The sequence below is a fragment of the Xiphophorus maculatus genome, chromosome 24 (assembly GCF_002775205.1).
Source record: "Xiphophorus maculatus strain JP 163 A chromosome 24, X_maculatus-5.0-male, whole genome shotgun sequence".
NCBI classification, from domain to species: domain Eukaryota; kingdom Metazoa; phylum Chordata; class Actinopteri; order Cyprinodontiformes; family Poeciliidae; genus Xiphophorus; species Xiphophorus maculatus.
The window spans coordinates 14,328,541-14,347,557 of NC_036466.1; the positions used below are offsets into that span (position 1 = coordinate 14,328,541).

At 37.9% G+C, this 19,017-nt stretch overlaps 1 protein-coding gene across 3 annotated transcripts; it reads left to right on the forward strand.

The window, feature by feature from the left end:
- Nucleotides 1-12,766: 12,766 nt before the first annotated feature.
- On the forward strand, nt 12,767-16,210 carry LOC102220573. Of its 3 annotated transcripts, XR_002752409.1 has the most exons (5): nt 12,767-13,229; nt 14,487-14,582; nt 14,988-15,088; nt 15,549-15,765; nt 15,893-16,210. XR_002752409.1 is itself a non-coding variant. In XM_005815962.2 (4 exons), the coding sequence occupies exons 1-4, from the start codon at nt 12,854-12,856 to the stop codon at nt 15,651-15,653; spliced, it is 678 nt and encodes a 225-aa protein (XP_005816019.1). In that variant the 5' UTR covers nt 12,767-12,853; the 3' UTR covers nt 15,654-15,848. The 3 variants fall into 3 exon arrangements, 2 of the variants coding, with proteins under 2 accessions (XP_005816019.1, XP_023185626.1); XM_005815962.2 differs by lacking the exon at nt 15,893-16,210 and having other exon boundaries at nt 15,549-15,848; XM_023329858.1 differs by lacking the exon at nt 15,893-16,210 and having other exon boundaries at nt 14,490-14,582; nt 15,549-15,848.
- The last annotated feature ends 2,807 nt before the right edge of the window (nt 16,211-19,017 follow it).

The following is a 19,017-nucleotide window of genomic DNA, read 5'->3' on the forward strand; positions in this document are numbered from 1 at the left end:
ATGCTGAACTTTGGAGAAGAAATGAAACGGAACACGCTAACATTGCTAACGTTGCTAAAGCGGGGGAGTTCAACAGCGCTGAAATTCAAGATTGTAAAAATACAAACGAAAAGCAGGAAAATGAGATTACACAACTTAAAACCACAAATGCCAAGCTGACAAAGAAGATTGAAGAGATTGAAAGAAAAGCGGCAGAATCAGAGCGCTACAAAAGAAGATGGAATCTGCGCATTAACGGCTTAAAAGAGGAAAAGGAGGAAGACACAAGACAGAAAGTCGCAAATGTTATTAAGCAGATTTTGCCACAATGGAAAGAGAAGATGGACTTCATTCTCGACACTGTACACCGCCTCGGCCCGAACGACACCAACCGCCCACGGCAGATTATTGTCCAGTTTACTGGTCGGATCTTCAGGGATGAACTCTGGAGATCCACTAAGCAACACCCCATCTGCAGGGAGATCCACATCCGGTTCTCCGAGGACCTCAGCACGACTGGCTGTGTGGCCCAAAGTAGAGCAAGCAGGAGAGCTGGGATAAAGGCGGTTCAAAGGCCCATATGCCTTTATCAACGGACAACGAGTTGCTCCTTAACCTCACAATAGATCTACACAACATTTCTGACTTCAGATAATTTGATCAGTTCAGGAGTTTTTGCTGCCTACAGTTCAATTTATTCTCAGGTAAACCTATTCAAATACTGTTCAGCCTTTTATTTTGTTTTTTTAATTTTTTATGTTTAACTTGAAAAGTGAACTTTCGTTAATTTCTATTAATGCAAGGGGCCTAAGAGATTTAACTAAAAGGAAAAGTTTCTTTTTATTTTGTAAAGGGAAAAATGCAAATTTAATATTCTTACAGGAAACTCATTCTAAACAAGAAGATAGCATCTTTTGGTCTAAACAATGGGGAGATGAAACTTATTTCTGTCATGGCTCTTCAAGATCAGCAGGGGTCGCTATTCTTCTTAAAAACTTCCAGGGTCAGATAATATCAAGTAAAATGGTCACTGGCTATTTCTCACTGTATGTTTGGATAACGTAATTTTTATTTTATTAAATATATATGGTTATAACAATCAAACCCAGAACAAATTATTACTTGAAGAAATAACCCTAAACTTAGATCACTTAAAATCTTTTTATTCAACAAACAATATTATAATTGGTGGGGATCTCAACCTTGTTCATGATGAATTTTTTGATAAATGGCCCTCTAAACATAACTCAAGTTACCTTAACAAAATATTTTACAATTTCTGCAGTGAACAAAATCTAGTTGACATCTTAATCCCAACTGTAATCAATTTTCATGGTTTGGCTCAAATAGCAAGTCAAGACTTGATTATTGGCTTATAACAAATGAATTATTGTCCAATAAAATTAACTCAGACATCTCTGCAGCACCTTTGACTGACCATAGCCTTATTTCTTTACAAATGAAACCTCAAAACTGGAAATCAGATACAAGTAAATATTGGAAATTTAACTGCAGTCTCCTTAAAAATGATACCTACTGCCAAAAAATCAAAGATTTAATCCAAAATATTAAGGACTCTGAAGAATGAAGTAGCCCTGTCCAAAAATGGGAATTCCTGAAGTACAAGATCAGACAATTTTCTATCTCATTCAGTAAACAAATTAAAAAAGAACTCCAAAAAAAAGAACTAGATATTGTACAACAACTAAATTTATATTGCAATAAGCCCAATCCTTCAATGGAAGACAAAGAAAAAGTACGAATCCTCCAACCCAAACTGGATGAAATGTATATCCAGAGGCCAAAGGGGCTTTTATTAGATCAAGAGCAAAATGGATGGAAGAAGGAGAAAAAAACACGGCCTACTTTTGTAATCTGGAAAGAAGAAGACAACAACAAAATTCTATCAAATCCTTAATAATAAATAATGTAGAAACCAACAATGAAAAATTAATATCAATTGAAATTTTTAAATTCTATAACAAATTATATACCTCCAAATTCTCAGAACAAAAATCTCACAACTTTTTAAAACAAATTGAAACATTTATCCCTAAAATAGAGGATGACTACAAAAAAACTTGACAACAAAATTACAATAGAAGAACTTGATAAGGCTGTTAATCGCTTATCAATAAATAAAGCACCGGGTCCAGATGGACTTACAGGAAACTTTTATAAACATTTTTGGGAAGACATAAAAATATTACTGCATCAAGTTTTTACAGAAATTTTCAAAAATTATCCTATACCTACCACAATGAATCAAGGAATTATTATATGTATCCCCAAACCAGACAAGGACCCAAGATTTATTGAGAATAGAAGACCTATTACACTCAGAAATTCTGATTATAAATTACTAACATACATATTTACCATGCGTCTCCAAACAGGAATCTCAAACATTATTGCAGAATCACAATCTGGCTTCTTAAAAGGAAGGTCAATCCACAACAATATCAGACTGGTGAAGGACCTGATTGACTACAGGGACATGATCCAAGACGACGGCTTCATTTTTTTCTTGACTTTTATAAAGCCTTTGACTCGGTGGAACATCAATTCTTATTCTCAGTTCTTGAACATTTTGGTTTTGGAGCCAATTTTATTAACTTAATTAGAGGTTTATATCAAAACATTAATAGTTGTGTAATACTACCTGAGGGCACCACAGCCAGATTTAACATTAATGTTGGAGTTCCTCAAGGGTGTCCCATCTCCCCATATCTCTTTAATTTGGTTGCAGAAATGTTAGCAATCTATCTTAAAAACTGTGTAGTCATTGAGAAATTAGATGTTTTTGGTACAGAATTAATCATTAGCCAGTTAGCAGATGACACCACCGTTTTCTTCAAAAATCACAAGCAGGTTTCAATTGTAATTGATAAAATTAAAAATTTTTCTGAGGCTTCAGGACTAACACTAAATTTAAAAACATGTGAGCTTATAGCCATTCATGACACTCCCCTAAAAGAAATATCTAACATTCCAATTAAATCTGAAATTAAATACTTAGGAAATGTTATAACCAAAAACCAAGAATCAACCTTAACTATTGAAAACAAGATCAAAGAATGTAAATCCAAACTTAACTCATGGCTCCAAAGAGACCTCTCTATTTTAGGACGCATTTATTTAACTAAAATGGAAAGTTTATCAAGATTAATTTACTCAACTTGTAGCACTGCTATCCCAAATAGTTTAACTAAAACTATTAACCAAATGAACATGAACTTTATTTGGAGGAACAGGCCACACTACCTACGGAAAAGTCATATGGTGAAACAATTCAAAGATGGCGGTCTGAAAGGAATTGACTCTGAATGTCTTAACGGAACCCTTAAGATTAATTGGTTGAAATCCTGGGTTAAAAATTCTCAGTTATTTTGGTATTGTGTCCCTAATTATGTATTTAACAAAATAGGTGGTTTAAAACTTGATTTCAATATAAATAAATTGCCCATTAAACTATCAGAGTTCCATAAACAAGTATTACTATACTGGAAAATGCTCTATGTACATAACTACTCGCCTCACTCCTCTATCATATGGAATAACAGATTCATATTACATCGCAATAAATCCTTATTTTACAAAGATTGGATGGAGAAGAATATTTGGTCTATTATACACTTAATGGATGCTAATGGTTGCCTGTTAAACTACGAACAATTATGTGCACAATATCAATTCTTTCCCCCAAGAGCTGAATTTACCAAATTATTTAATGCCTTTCCGAAACAATTTATTAATCAGGTAAAAAACTTGATAATAAATAATCCGATGACCCCACAATTACCAAATTTATTAATTAATGGAATTTCATTGACTGACCAAAAATTCAATAACCACACAATTAGAAACTGTCTTAACGAAACTCTGTTCCCTGGGAAAATTAATAGAAATAACATTCTTTCCAAGTTTGATAATAAATCAATTGAAACGTTAAGAACTCTTTATTTTAAACTCCCCATACAACCAAAAGCTAAAGAAACACACTTTAAAATTTTAAATGCAATTTACCCTGCAAAAGAACTATTAAGAAATGGCTTTAATATCGATGACAATAAGAGCTCATTTTGTGAACGTGATATTGAAACGATAGACCATATCTTCTATGAATGCAACCAAACCAAAACATTCTGGAATTGCTTAGAAAGGTGGATCAGTTTAAAAATCACACTTCCTGAATCTATTTCTAGAGATATGGTAACTTTTGGAGTGTTATTAATAAACAAAACTACAGAACTCTGTTGTAACTTAATATTTTGTTTGGCAAAATTCTTTATTCATAAACAAAGAGTGCTGAGATCATCCCCAGTTTTTAACATCTTCTTATCTGAATTCCAGTTATATTTGAAATCCTTGAAATGTATTGAATCGTATGAATCCCTGGCTGAAATATTAATGGAATTGCCCACTGATGTATATTAATCCTAATACATGAATCCCCCTTTGCCTTTTTTTTTTTTTCTTACTATTACTTATTGTAATACTAATTTTCTATTATCAATATTACTCTGTATTCCATTTTAAATATGCCTCTTCTATATGTGCCTTATACAGAATGCCACTACTGTAATTGCCTCATTTGTTTATGATTAATTTGTTTAAAAAAAAAAAAAAAAATGTGTTCATGTAACGTCATGGTGATGTACCGTATGTGTCGGTGACACCTGGCAGACATTTCTGTGTTTGTACTGTTATGTATTTTGTATCTCAATAAAGATCCATAAAAAAAAAAAAAAAAGGCTGCCTCTGAAGGGGAGTGACGTCACAGCGATGCCCCTAAATGACGTCACAGCGATGCCCCTATTGGTCCTTCTCCTCCTCGTGTTAGGAGGTTGGTTCTGGTGTGTCCTTCGCAGCCCAAAGTATCCCAGGATGCACTGCGGGCCCACAGTGTTAAATTCTGGCCGTACTAAAGTTAAAAGCGTGTTTCGGGCTCCTGTCGTTTGAATAGACGTTTGGTTTTTTTTATAATTTTGGGAAAAAAGTGTTTTAATCAACTGATTAACTTTATTAATGATAAAGTATTAATAAAATAGGAGAAATAATTTTGCAATATCTCCAGCTAAATTTTTACCGACCCGTTCAGTTTGGTTGCTAGGCGACATACGCAGGACGGGAATAAAGATAACGGCTAACCCGGACTGCAGTCCGGTTCTGTCTCCCATTGGAAATGTGACGCATTATGAAGCCAAAACGCGACAACAAAGATTGTTGAGCAACTGAAGCTGTTCATCAAGAAAACATGGGACAGAACTCCACCCTCAACTTCACCCAGAGAGGCTGAGAGAGGCGAGCTCCTTCTGAGGATGCTGCCTCCCAATGGCCCTCTGAATAATACGTCACCATTATGCGACATATGGGAAATGACTCAAGGGAATTCCCGTTGTTATAGCGATTGTTAGCAACCGCTAACCGTTAACCGTTTATTCAGTTTCTACAGACTCCAAAGAGCCATGAAGTTACATATCAAAAGGTTTGTTGTTCTGGTTGCTCAAAGGAACAAAAAAATGTCTTGAATGTCGAGCAAAGGCTAATAGCGGAAATAGCATGTTAGCTAACTAGCTAGCTTTCCGCCCTTGCCGTCATTATTGGCCTAGTTATTGCTGGTAGTTCATCGGTCAGACAGTTTTTGCCCGTTTCAAGGTGACAACGTCTGTCAGTGTTTTTGGTAAAGGTCCATGTCTCTGGTTAATATTTTGGTATGAAAGCCCTTCATAAATGGTAGCCGAGTCATAATTATCAACTCATGAAGTAAACGACTCCTATGGAAAAATTCTGTTTATTGAGACTGGTGATTGTATGTTGGATGATAAAAGCTTTCAGTTTGGTGCTTTGGTCTCAACTAGCCCTTTTTATAAGGACAATTTTATTTACAAACACTTCAGTTTTCATTTTATTGTTTTGTTTATTTTAGATATTTGAAATGTCTTCCAGTTGCAGTGTTAAATGTTCATTACAATTTAAAGTTTACTGATCTTTCAGATTGTGTTCTTGCATTATTATTTTGCCATTACCATTATATCACTTAAAAATGGTCTGAAAACAACAATTTTATCGCAATAAATTCTGGAATAATTTATCGTCCATCAAAATTTGTTTTTGTGACAGGCCTACACACATATGACATATAGTGTAGTTAATTTATTACCAGGGATGGCAAAGTTACTTTGAAAAAGTAACTTGATTACTCCATGAAAAATTCATCCATCAGCTAGGAAATGTGCATCTCTCTTTTCCCTCCATCGTTTCCGTTTGTGTCGCTGGTTTTACACATGAAACGTAACTCCCCAAGGAAAAACTAGAAAGCAACAATATGTGTTTACTAAAAACACTACAAATATAGTAACACTGTGACTTGAATACATAGCTTTAACTTGATTACTAGATTGCAAATAGTAACGCGTTAGATTACGCATTACAAGGGGTCAGATTAGAGTAATGTGTTGATGACACCATTGTTTGACATTTCTACTCAAGCTATTTACGGATCTGTCAGGTTTCTGATGTCCCCCCCAATGTTAAACTTGTTCCTATGCCCTTGATGGGGGGGCTTTGGTTAGAGCGTCACTCATGTCTAGTTTGTTAGTCATAAAAAGTTAATCAGCAATAGTAGAAATTTACACTTGCATAAACTTTAGGATGCTGTACATCGGACTATTTATCAGATTCTGTGAGTTTTTCCTTCCTGGGCTCCCAGGATACAAACAATAATTCAGATGATCATATTACATAATCTGGTCATCACCACAGACGATGATGACTGTAGGCATATTGGTACCAACTACGTTATGCTTGCTGAGGATGTTGATTTCAGTCCAGCCCACAAATGAGTTAATTAAAAATTAAATATAATCAGTAAGATGTATTCCACTCTTTATGATTAACACAGTTAAAACTCACTTGATGTTCTGGTAGAAGAAGAAGAAAATTCATAAACATTCAAACATAAAATCCTGATGATGATTCAGATGAATAACTAAACTTTGTTTCTCTCCAGCATCCGGTTTTGCATCTTCATCCTTCTACACTCTGGTAAGCAGGAACTCACTTCCTGTTCCTGTTGGGTTTGGTAGCAGCAGCCATGTCTCCGTCCAACTCACTTGTGTTCTTCAAATGCTGTTCATGTTGAAGGGTTTGAGTGCGTAGTCTCTACTGCCTGCTTTAGCCCCGCCCATTTTGGGTCCTATTTCCGCCCTTACGCTGAGTCTGCATCCAGGCAGACATTGGCGACGTGTATTACCCACAATTCATTGCTGCATGTGACATCTTAAGTTAAAAGGCGGATTTATGGCAATGTTTTGTTTTTTTCCATTTTTGTAGAAAATTCAAGGAAAATGGCAAGACAGGCAAACATTAGTAATAAAAAAGTTTGGTATGGTAAACTGAGCAGACAAGAGAAATAATAAATAATCGTCACAAACTAACTGTGAGGAAAGTAAAACAAAATGTCACAAATGCAAGACACATTTCAGATCTTAATTTAAGCTATTAACATATTAGTAAAAAGTTTATGTTTTTGTGACTGATGTCAAAGCTCCTGATGAATTTCTTGTTATATTTTTGGTCTCTAAAGTCACAACATTCACAGTTTATTTTAAAAAGTACATTTTAAATCCATTAGTCTTCTTATTATTCAAATGTAGCATTGGGCCTTTTTTCCTATTTCTTGTATATGCTCTATGTTTGTTCTTAACTTGATCTTTGTTATTGGCTCCACTTTATACAAAGCTAACTTTTAGCTGCATAACAGAGATGGTTTAATGGGTAAAAATAAAAATAAAAATCATGTCTCCAATTAGTCAAATGGCTATAAAGGTTGAAGACTTTGTGATTATGGATTTGCAATTGGAAATGATGTATATGAAAATAAATCAATATATTGTTTGTGTAAAAAAATAAACAAAAAATAAGAAAATCCTGTAAACCATACTTCACTTCAATCACATATCAATTTTATTGCATGTAAATAAAATTAATATGTAATATTATGTACAAAATCTTTCTGATTCCATAAGTGAGTTATCAGTAATGGCTCTCACTTCAGGGAGACACATGAGTTTTCCCCAGAAGTCCAGTCTGCTCTGTTCCTTCTTACAAACACTTTACTGTTGGTCCTTTTTTTGTCAAAAATGCATCCCGCTGCTAACATGGAGAAATAAAGAGTTAGGAGTTAAATAACCTTTCCTACATAATCACACTTGTTCTATGAGCTGTTGGTATAAATTTGATGAAAAGCAGGACAATAGACAGGTCTCACCGTAACACCAGCCACTCAGTTTTTCTTTTGATTACAAACCCCACACATTGACCTGTAAACAGATCCAATGGGGACTTGTTGAGTTTTCAGTTTATGTCCTCTAGTCAGAATTCGTCCTTTGGAAAACCAGGATGCCTCTGTGTGAAACAGTAGGTGTGTCTGCTCCGCCCTCCACCATTCCTGCACAGCTGATCAAACAGCTGACAATTCAGCAAATTGATCTTGAAAAAGTTCACATCACACACTACTTTGTTTTTCTTGAGTTCACCAGGCATTCCTTTGCATGCCAATACGTTGTTAACTATAAGGTCCACCAATAGCTCCAGTCCAGGCCATAGCTTTTAATCACATCGTTTTGTTCAGTGGACCAAATATCTTCTCACCCGTCGTCTGTTTGATTTTCACCCCCTGGAAATAATGTCTCTTGTTTTTCAGGGATCTGTCAGGGTTTGGACCTAAATGGTGTTGTTGGTGAAGACATCATCTTGCCCTGTGTCACAAGAGAACTGGAGGAGAATATACAGGTGATATGGAAGGATGGGAAAGACAAGAATGTGATCATGATTCAGAACAACAAAGAGACCCTCTTCATTCCGAAGTTCGAGGGTCGAGTGACCAGCTTCCCTGGGGAATACAAGAATGGTAACTTCTCCATCAAGATAAGCAAACTGAGACTGGATGATGCTGACTTCTACGAGTGCAACATCCCAAAGCAACACTTTGTGGTGTCGGTCCAACTGAAGGTTACAGGTTGGTTCATTTTTATTGAAGTCAGCAGATTTGTTCTGATTTTATGCCACATGCTCAAATATAGTTGTTAAACTGCACAGACCCTTCAGGATTCAGTGATATTGACTAACCAGATCAGGGTAGAATATGGAGAAACTCAGCAATAATCACATATAAAAATCTGACACTGTTTATGAATCAACATTTGGTAAAAGTACCTGAAGTATTTTACTACTGTTTACTGATTCTCAGGAAGAACATTGAACTGTGGAGTTGGTTTAAATGAGTGGAGGATGGAAAACTGATGTAGTTTGTTTGTGGGCAGGGTAAAGTCCTCCACTAACTAAATCAAAAACGGGAACAGGAGGTAACAAGCAGAGGAAATGTGCAGACGAAGAGCATCAGAATGGGTCATACAGGCAGATAACAGTGTGCCCCCTGGTGGTAGCTGATAGTACCAGAATAATCTGCCTGTTGAAGAGAAAGGCCTCTGCAGCTTCTTAGTCCAGCCAGGTTTCACTGAATGTTTTGCTTCAAATTAAATATTTTCAGTCATGTAAATGTGTCCACCTGCTGTTTGTCCTGCAGCTGAAGAGAAGAAGACCCAGGCGTCTCATGAATCAGATGCAGATGCAGTGCAAGCCAACCTTCTTGGTATGTTTGTTGTGCTTCTGATCAGCCTGCTGTTCTGATGCTGCTCCAGCTTGAACTTATAAGAAGACTTCTATCTCAAGGTTTATTCACCAAGCTTTTTGGTTTAAATTGCTCTGTTTGTTTTGTAACAATGTAGTTATTATATTTCAATTCTAGTACCTTAAAGCTCTCAAAAGAACTAAACTTAGTTTAGCCTGTCCTAGGTCACATGACCACTGTGTTTAAAAAATTATTCTGACTTAAAACTCAGAATCAGAATTGTTCAAATTGTTTATGCATTATGAGGCAAAAATGGCCTGGCAAATTTAGTCTTAAAATGCAAATATAGCAAGTAAATTTGAATTTATCCAGGTTTGTTGCTAAATGTAAATCCACATTTAGTAAATTTGGGTTTACAAAATCAATAACAACAAAGAAGTTATGTGATCATTTTCATATACTAACAACATAATTGATATATAATTAAGAATATTTATTTATTTATTGGGATTTTGACAGAATGACACAGAACAAGAATTTTGACTTTAAAATCAGATTTTTTATTCCACTGGCAATAATCCTGTCCAGTAGAAAAATGCTTCATGAGAGTAAAAGACATGGGAGAATGAAGCACACTGGATTTCAAAAGCATGGCTAAAAATCAGATCCTTAACTCAGCAAGTTAGAATCGTCAGTTAAAATAATCACCATGTGAGGAGAAAGATAAGAGCCCAGTGTTAGTGAGGGTGCTAGCATTCACAGCAGAGGGTTGGTTCTTAGAAAAATATTTGGATAAACTTTATTTGAAGCATAACACCGACTGTCATAAACATAACACCTGTTATGGACATGAAGGAGTCTGAATAGTCTGGCTGTCATAATGTGTCATTCATCCATTAAAAGTGTCAACTTTATATTACAGTGTCATTAGACTCAGCAGAACTCTTAATCTGATACAAATGAAGTTTTCAAAGAAGGAATAAAAATGAAACCAAGAAAAATCACCACATTTCTTCAAGACTAAATATGATTATGAGCAGCAACATGAGGAATCTGATCTGTTTTGTTTCTGTTCCTGAGTTTATATATGTTGCTCTGACTCATGTTAACTGCTAAGTGCAGCTTCATATATGCTAAGCTACACACTGTCACTGTACTGTTCATTATAGACCTCAGAGTTAAGTTTCATTTCTTATCTTTTATCTTATCTGTTAGTATATTGTTACTATACCAGCCTTACCACTGACTGAATATTTATTAGCAGCACTAGATGTGCCTTATAGGCTTTGGATTTGCTAAGCCAGAGCAGAGCAGCTTTGGTTCATTTGCTGTGCAGTGGTGCAGAGAGTAATGGTTCTGCATGCACCGCATTACCCACAATCTTCAGAAGACGGGCACTGGATGAAGGTTTTTAGTTTAGCTTTTGGTCCCAAACATTTCAGGTTTGCCGTTTGCAGTGAGTTTATGATGACTTGTCTTAGTTTCTCAGTGATCATCTTTTAAATGGAATGAAATTTATTTTTATTTATTGGTTCCTATTGAGAATTAAGTGTGTTTCCTGATAAATATTGCTACCTTTAAAAAGGTAGCAATATCCACAGGTTCTTTAGTCCATCTAAAGAACCTGTGGAGATGCTTTTACTTTATTCAGATGTTGAATTATTTGATGTATTGGAACTTGTTGCTGATTAATCTTGTAAGTTTTTTGCTTTCAGTTCTTTAAAATAAATGTTATTTATATCCTTTCCACCTGTTCTGAACATCCATTGCTTGTTTTACATCAAAGATTTATGCCACAGATATTATTGGCTGAATATTCTTTTGAAATAAAGTTTTATCAACAATGAACAGTCTGACTGCAGTGTCTTTGTGCATCCACATGGTGGCAGCAAACCTCCGGTAATGACGTAAACAGGATCAGCCTGTCTGTAAATAAACTAAATCTCTATTATCTTCTTAATTCTGCTGAGATAATCTCATGTAGGACTAGCTGTTAAATTATTGCATTCTGATTTTACTGGTGACCGTTCAGTCCAGACACACTGTAGTATATATCTGACTAAAACCAGGAAGATAGAGCACATAACAGCAGTTTTAAAGTCCCTCCACTGGCTCCCTGTAGCTCAAAGAATAGACTTTAAAATCCTGTTGTTAGTTTATAAATCACTGAATGGCTTAGCACCACAATACATTAAAGATCTGCTTTTATTGTATCAACCTTCCAGACCTGTCAGGTTCTGGTTCTGCTCTGCATCCCCAGAACCAGAACCAGAAGAAGAGAAGCAGCTTTCAGCATCTATGCGCCACAAATTTGGAACAAACTTCCAGAAAACTGTAAAACAGCTGAAACACTGACTTCCTTTAAATCTCAACTAAAAACCACCTGGTTAGGATTGTATATGAAATGTAATCAATTACAAATTTATGGATGTAACTTGACTTAATGTCGTGTTTTGATTATTGATTCTATGTTGCTTTGTGTTTCTGTGATTGTAATGATGTAAAGCTCTTTGAAATGCCTTGATGCTGAAATGTGCTATACAAATAAAATTTGATTGATTGATTGATTGATTGATTGATTGATTGATAGTATCAGAAAGGCTGTAAATGTTGTCCTTCCTCTCAATTAAGGGCTTTAGGGTGAGCTTATTGACACTGTAACACATTGAAGTGATCAAATAAAGTGGGCTGGTTGAAAAAGACATGGGTGCATTTCTTTAGAAACTTGGCTTTACTGTGAACCTCGATGCTTTTAAAGCTGAAGCCCTCTGGTGGCCGGTGGTCTTTAACTCTCCCTCTGTTTCCCCAGCCTTCTTGATAAAAGCTGTTCAGAAAACTGATGCCACTTCATGATTCCAGAACCATTCCTTTTTCAGGTTCATGTTTAGCTCTCTGAAGGACCCAGCAGAGCATTATCTACAGGCTGAGGTCTAGACTTTGACTAGCAGCCTAGTCAAAGTCTAGACTGTTTGGGATCCTGGTTCTGATCATGACCTGTTTTGCAGAGCTTCAGCTGCTGGACAAATATTTATTGTGCATATCCCAACCACATCTGAGGTTCCTGCAGCTAAGCGCAGCCTAGAGGTGAACAAGTTTCACTTCCGCCTTCAGTCAGTAGTTATGGTTCACTGCTCCACGTTCTCGGCACAGTCACCCAGACAAATAGGAAGTGGAGAGCGGTGTCTGCGCCGCCTCACAGCAGCGCCGACTTGGTACCGCTCCACTGGATGAAAGCTGCTGATGGATCCGCTGTGGATGTTTCTGCTGCTGGTTCTGGTTGGATCAGAGGCCCTGAATATAACAGAGGTCAAAGCAGTACTGGGTCAGGATGTGAATTTGACCTGCTCTATTGATGTTGATGACATCTACTGGTACCTGGAGGTCCACTTCAACTTCAGAGTCGGTATTGGACGAACATTTTCCCAAACAGAATCCAACTATTTCTCTCCTGACTGTGAATCCAAGTATGTGATGTCTGGGAACCAGCTGCTGATTAAAAACGTCTCTCTAGAGGACATCAGGCTGTACTACTGTGGCAGGAAGAACAACAGGATCATAGTTTATGGAGACGTCTTCAGGCTGCACACAAAAAAGAGCCATCTGAATGCTTCACAAGGTTGGTTTTTATCTACAACACCCAGATTTGGTAGCGTTTCAAGGATAAATCAGCCAGAAATATTGCTGTTGAGTTTTTACTGTGTAATTTTACAGACAGAAAAGCATCTTTAATATCACATTAAAAATTAAAACAGTATGATCCACTTTGTCAAAGGCAACTTTAAGGTGTAGAAACCCAAAGTTAATTTAATTCCCATCGTTGGTAAGTAAAATGCATCATTACAAGTGTAGAAATGTTTTAAAACCAGGAAGGAAATAAAAATGTTTTAATTGTGTAAAGATAACTTTCTTCAGTATTCTTATTCCTCGTGTTTCAGCAGAAGTGAAGCTACAGCACATTTCACAGCATCTGCCTGCAGATTTTCCTTCATTTTGTTTGCATCTTTTTTACACCACATTTTTTTTCTCCTTATATTTTCACTCCTTGTCCTCCGTCTTCAGGCATATTTATGTCTTTGTTCAGCAGTTGCCACTAGAGGAACTAATGGTCCTCTTGGCATGTATACTTCTGTCAAAGGCTTGGCTGACGTACTGTCATTATTTTTATATGGTCTCAGATAAAATGTCTGTTTTCAAAGACTGGTAGCAGAAAACAGATTATGAAAGAGAAACAGCATTATAAAAACACATCTTTAGCACAGAATAAAGATCTGTTGGCTCCGTGTTTCTGTGCTGAGATATGCATTAATGTGCAGATATGCATGACCAGCATGTCGTCTGCAGACGACATGCTGGTCATGATCTTCTATCCATTCATTCATCTTAAAGTTTACTGTCCACCAATCATTTGCTGAGAGGCAGAGTGAACTTACAGTGTAACTTAATAAAAAATATATATAGTTGAGCACATTTTAATCTAAAATTGAAACATATTACTTGTTATTTTGTTCTACTAAATATTAGTTTGTGCCAGTACAGATGCTTGGTTCTCCATCAGATCACTGCTGCACTGAAACTCCAGAAAGATCTGAGACCTGGTGGGATTTCAGTTTATCCCAGTCTCTTCTAAACTGGCCAAAGTCTAACTGACCATCCACTTATTTTTCCACACTTATGCTCTGATGCTCTGCGTTGGTGCATCAGGACTTCATGTTTCTCCTGTGTGGAAGATATTTTATTCTCTATTTGTGCTGCGAATGTTCTGTAACCTCTGTGTCGCTGCCAGTCTCTTACAAAAGACATTTTTAATCTCAGTGGGATTTTCCAGTGAAATAAAGATTAGTGATAATAAAAATGTAACTAATTTCTTTTTTAGCAGAAGCTCCGGCTACAACGACTACCAGCCCGACTGATTGGCAGAATGAGGTAGCTGCTCCGGTTTCGTTCTCTCTGAACGTCTTCCTTGCTCTCGGTGAGTTTTGGTGTTTCTACTTTTGCACGTTTGTGGTTGGTTCGTTTATTTAAACAGAAACAGTATGTTGAGATAAACTACACAGCACATTGAATTGTGTAACATTCTTATACTAAAATATAGAGGCAAGCTATGAATCTGCCTATAGAATGAACTATTCACATCGTCTAGCAGTAATAAAAATGACATTAGAGGTTATGAAGTGTTAGAGGTGGTAACATATTGAAAGAGTTCAGAAAAATAAAGCATCAAATTACATACATAATTCATGTTTGATAAGTAAATGTAAATGTTTGGAGCTCAGTATTCGGCTCATCGCATACCGTTTGCATTTCCTAACCTAGGATGTCGGACATGTTGGAATGTGCTGATGAATTTACTGATCTGATGTTCTGCTGTCTGCAGTTCTTACTTGTGTGTGTCTGAAGATGAGAAACTGCTGCTGCTGCAGCGCAAAGGACTCTGCAACATACATCATAGAGAACCAGGACATTCAGAACCCACAGGTAAGAAACAAGTCTGAGGGATGCTTTCACAGTTCAAGGTGCTAAAACCAGAAACTGTTCCAGGCTGAAGGTGAAGTTGGTCACTTCAGAAAAACACCTCAACTTAGACAAAGGAGAAATTACTGCACACAAACAACTCCTTTCAACTACTGCCAGATTTAATAGCAGTCAGTCTGTTGGCTGACAGAAGGAAATTATCCTAAAAATGAGCATTTGTTAAAGAATCCAAGAGCTCTATCCCTCTACAGCAGCACCGTTAGTGGATCAGTCAACGCCCAGTGTCCAGTGCTGAGATGGACATCTGACTGCAGGTTCCCTGCAGAGGAAAGAAAAACGATTAACCTGCTAACATGACTTTACTGACAGCAGGACAGAGAATGAAGCTGAGCCATGAGGGTAGTGACCCCTGCTCCTTCAGAACCAGCAGCTCTGTTCTCACTGCTCTGGTGTCTCGTTTCAGTACGAGGAGATCCAGCTGCCTCCCACTCCGGTTCCGGTTCGGGTTTCATCAGAGTGCATCTACTACAAAGCTCAACATCCCAACCCCAAGATGCGTCAATACTGAGTCACACCTGGACAGGTGAACCGGTCTGAAGGGAGTCCAGCTTCCTGCTTCTGGACGCTATGAACTCTGGGAAATGACCGCTGGCCGAAGGAGTCTGAGCCGCTGATATTGTGTATGTGAGAGTATTTATTAGTTTCTGTTATAGTTTTAGTTCCTGTTTCCTGTGATTTGTTTTTGGACGGCAGTGATAATAAAAACAGGATGTCTAAATATCATCAGCGTTGGTTTTCTGTCCGCAGCGACGGGCCAAAAGCTGCTTGCTGATTGGCTAGAAGCCCCACCTGGAGGACACACGGTGTCATGACAACCAGACCGAACAGGAACAGCATCGTGATAACCATTGTAGTGGATTTAAAGTTACAACACACTTATGAGAAAATACTTGTGGGTGAGAAACGGGGCAGAGCTTAGAGAAAGTCAACAATGAATTAATAACTTTATTGTTGTTTAATAAACAGAGAAAATCAATAAACCAAAGAGGCTGACAGGAAATAATCATTAATGTTTAAGGAAATATTTAATAAAACGTGAGAATAATCAAAGGAAGTGAGACTCAAACTAAAACGTGACGAGTTGTGAGTTTAGTAGATGTTGTTGTTGTTGTTTAGCTTTAGCTAAACATAAAGCTAATGATTAACTTTATGGTTTATTATTAGCTAATGATAAACTTTATGGTTTATTATTAGCTAATGATTAACTTTATGGTTTATTATTAGCTTTATGTTTAGCTTTAGCTTTAGCTAAACATAAAGCTAATGATAAACTTTATGGTTTATTATTAGCTTTATGTTTAGCTTTAGCTTTAGCTAAACGTAAAGCTAATGATAAACTTTATGGTTTATTATTAGCTATAGCTTCAGAAAACCTGACACTATACATCCTGTTATGACTGAGGTTATTAATCTTGGTGAAAAGTTCAGTAGATGAAGATCTGAGCGCAGTCAGTGGGGGATGGTACAGAACCTTCTGCCTGGCTCCAGTACCGCTCACTGGACCCAACAGAACCAGAACCTTCATGCATGAAACACAAACCAACGTTAGCTCACTGCTGCAAACGGCAGCTTAAGGAAGTCACTACTCGCCTCTCATAGACGTTTTCCTTCATTTATTATTATTATTTTATTTTTGTCTCAGAGCTTATTATATGAGGTCAAAGGTCGTTGAGTTTCATTTACGTTTAGACAATAAAAGATTAAAATATCTGAGGGGTTTAGTTGAGTTTTGGGTCTTTGTGGTTTAATGTCTGCTGCACATCAACCTCCATGTTTTACATGCTGAGCTGCGTTTTGGTTTCTGTGCATTGCAACATTGACTGTACAACATGAGTCTGTTGGTGTCTGGCAGGTTAGCCTGAACCCAAAGAAGACCACATCAGAACCGGAGCTGCAGAACTTCCTCCTAACACGAAGGCACCAAGCTGAGATCTTTATCTGTCCTTCCAGACTGAGTCACTCTGATGCAGCAGAACCAAAATAAAGAAGTGATAGTTTGGATGTTTACATGCATCATCTGCCCATGATGAGCAGAGCGGTTCTGTTCTAGTCCTGTCTGAACCGGCGTGACGTGTCCCTGTTGCATGGCGATGGTTCATGCACAGAACCAGCCAACCTGCAGAGCAGAACCACAGTCAGACATCCGTGCACAACCGCCGAGCTGCATCTGGTTCTGGAGACACAAACGCTGACCTCAAATGTATGTCACAAGGGTTTCAGAAGAGATTTGAAAGCCGCGGTGTTTCCTTCACCTTGTGAATAATTAGTGGCTTTCTGTTCACAGCGCCTTCCTCCTCCACTAGAAAAGTGCCAGAGGTTAGACGTGTTGACAGGGGGTTTCTGTACAACAGCCTCGTGCTCCCCGACCCCCGACCTCCTGCCAGTCCGTGTCACACCTTCCTCCTCTCAAACGGCTCCAACCTGTAACACCTGTGGTCACTGTTCCAGGAACTGCTCAGCGTTTCTGCAGCAGCCAGGTTTTCCTGCAGCTCTGAACCAGGGACGTTTCTCTGTACGCAGACGACACTGTCGTTTATCTGCAAGGTCTCAGAAAAGGTTTCCAGAACTTTCTGATATGTTTCAGTTGATGGGTGGAATAATTCAGAGCCGGATGGTTGGTTATGATTTTATAAGCAGTAAAACAACAAGCAGATGGAGATTTATGTGCTTTTTATCAATAATTGTGATGAATTTTTGCCAAGAAATTTACAAAAATGTGTCAAATTTAGGAATCTTTTTAAGCTTTATCACTCCACAGCAGATTCAAATAATCTAATAGATCATAAAATACAAGCAAATATTTCATGTAAAATGAAAGTATTTAGCAGATGGATGTTTTAAAAGCTACTAGTTTGAGGATAAAATCAGAATCAGGAGCCTGAACATGTTAGGAAAGGAAGAAACAGGCAGTATTTTTAGTTAGCTAAACTGAGCAAGTTCAAGGAGCTGCTAACCACAAGGAAGTTGGTATTAATCACAGTGAGTTGAATTCTAGAGAAACCTGTAGAAACCGCTTCCTCTTTTCAACGCCGTCTGAAGGAAACGGAAGGTTAGAGACGATTTCAGCGCCGTCAGCATCAGAAATAAAACTCATATTTACTGGAGCTGCTGTTTACTCATCCAGCTGATTCTGAGTCAACCTGCTGAGGGTCAGCTGGTGCTGCATCAGAGGTCAGAGGTCAGACCCAGTTCCCTAAAACGTCAGCTGAAAGTTTCTGCTGCCTGCTCAGATCTTGTCCCATGACCTGCTGACACAGACTAACAACCAGAACCGCTGAGGTATGGACCCAGCAGTCGGTCCGGACTCTTCAGAACCAGAACCGTTTACAGATCAGCTGCGACCAGAACTAAACATGGCTGCTTGATTCTAAATGTTCTGTTGGTCCGTTTGTCACAGCGCTCCAGAAGAACCGAGACCCAAATGTCCCTCTGGCTCCCCCTGGAGGACACCAGAAGTTAATGTGACTCAAACTGAACATCAGGGACCTTGAATGGTGGTTGGTACCAGACATGGTACCAGACATGGTACCGTCCTCATGTCAGCAGAGACTGGTCCAAAAGTCAGAAAACACCCAGAGAGTGTCAGCTGTCCTCTGAGTTCAGGTCAGAGGTCAGAGGTCAGAGGATGACTGAAAGGCAGCAGCAGCTGATGATGTTCTGGACCCCGTTTGGGTCCAGAAACCTAAATGGGTGTCAGATGGGTCTCTTTAAACCCAACGGCCTGTCTGAGTATCACAGCTGATCATCTCCACACCTTTCTGACCCAACTGGACCCGTCCGGACCCGTTTCTTCGGACCCGCTTCTCTGTCGGTTCTACTCGGTGTGTTCTGCTGCAGTACTGAACTGATCCACAGGGGGGAGCTGTTCATCT

Coding starts and splice junctions, on each gene's coding strand:
- LOC102220573 (XM_005815962.2), top strand. CDS start 12,854: ATGGATCCGCTGTGGATGTTTCTGCTGCTGGTTCTGGTTGGATCAGAG. Junction 14,583..14,987: donor GAACGTCTTCCTTGCTCTCG/GTGAGTTTTGGT, acceptor TGCTGTCTGCAG/TTCTTACTTGTGTGTGTCTG. Junction 15,089..15,548: donor AGGACATTCAGAACCCACAG/GTAAGAAACAAG, acceptor GTCTCGTTTCAG/TACGAGGAGATCCAGCTGCC.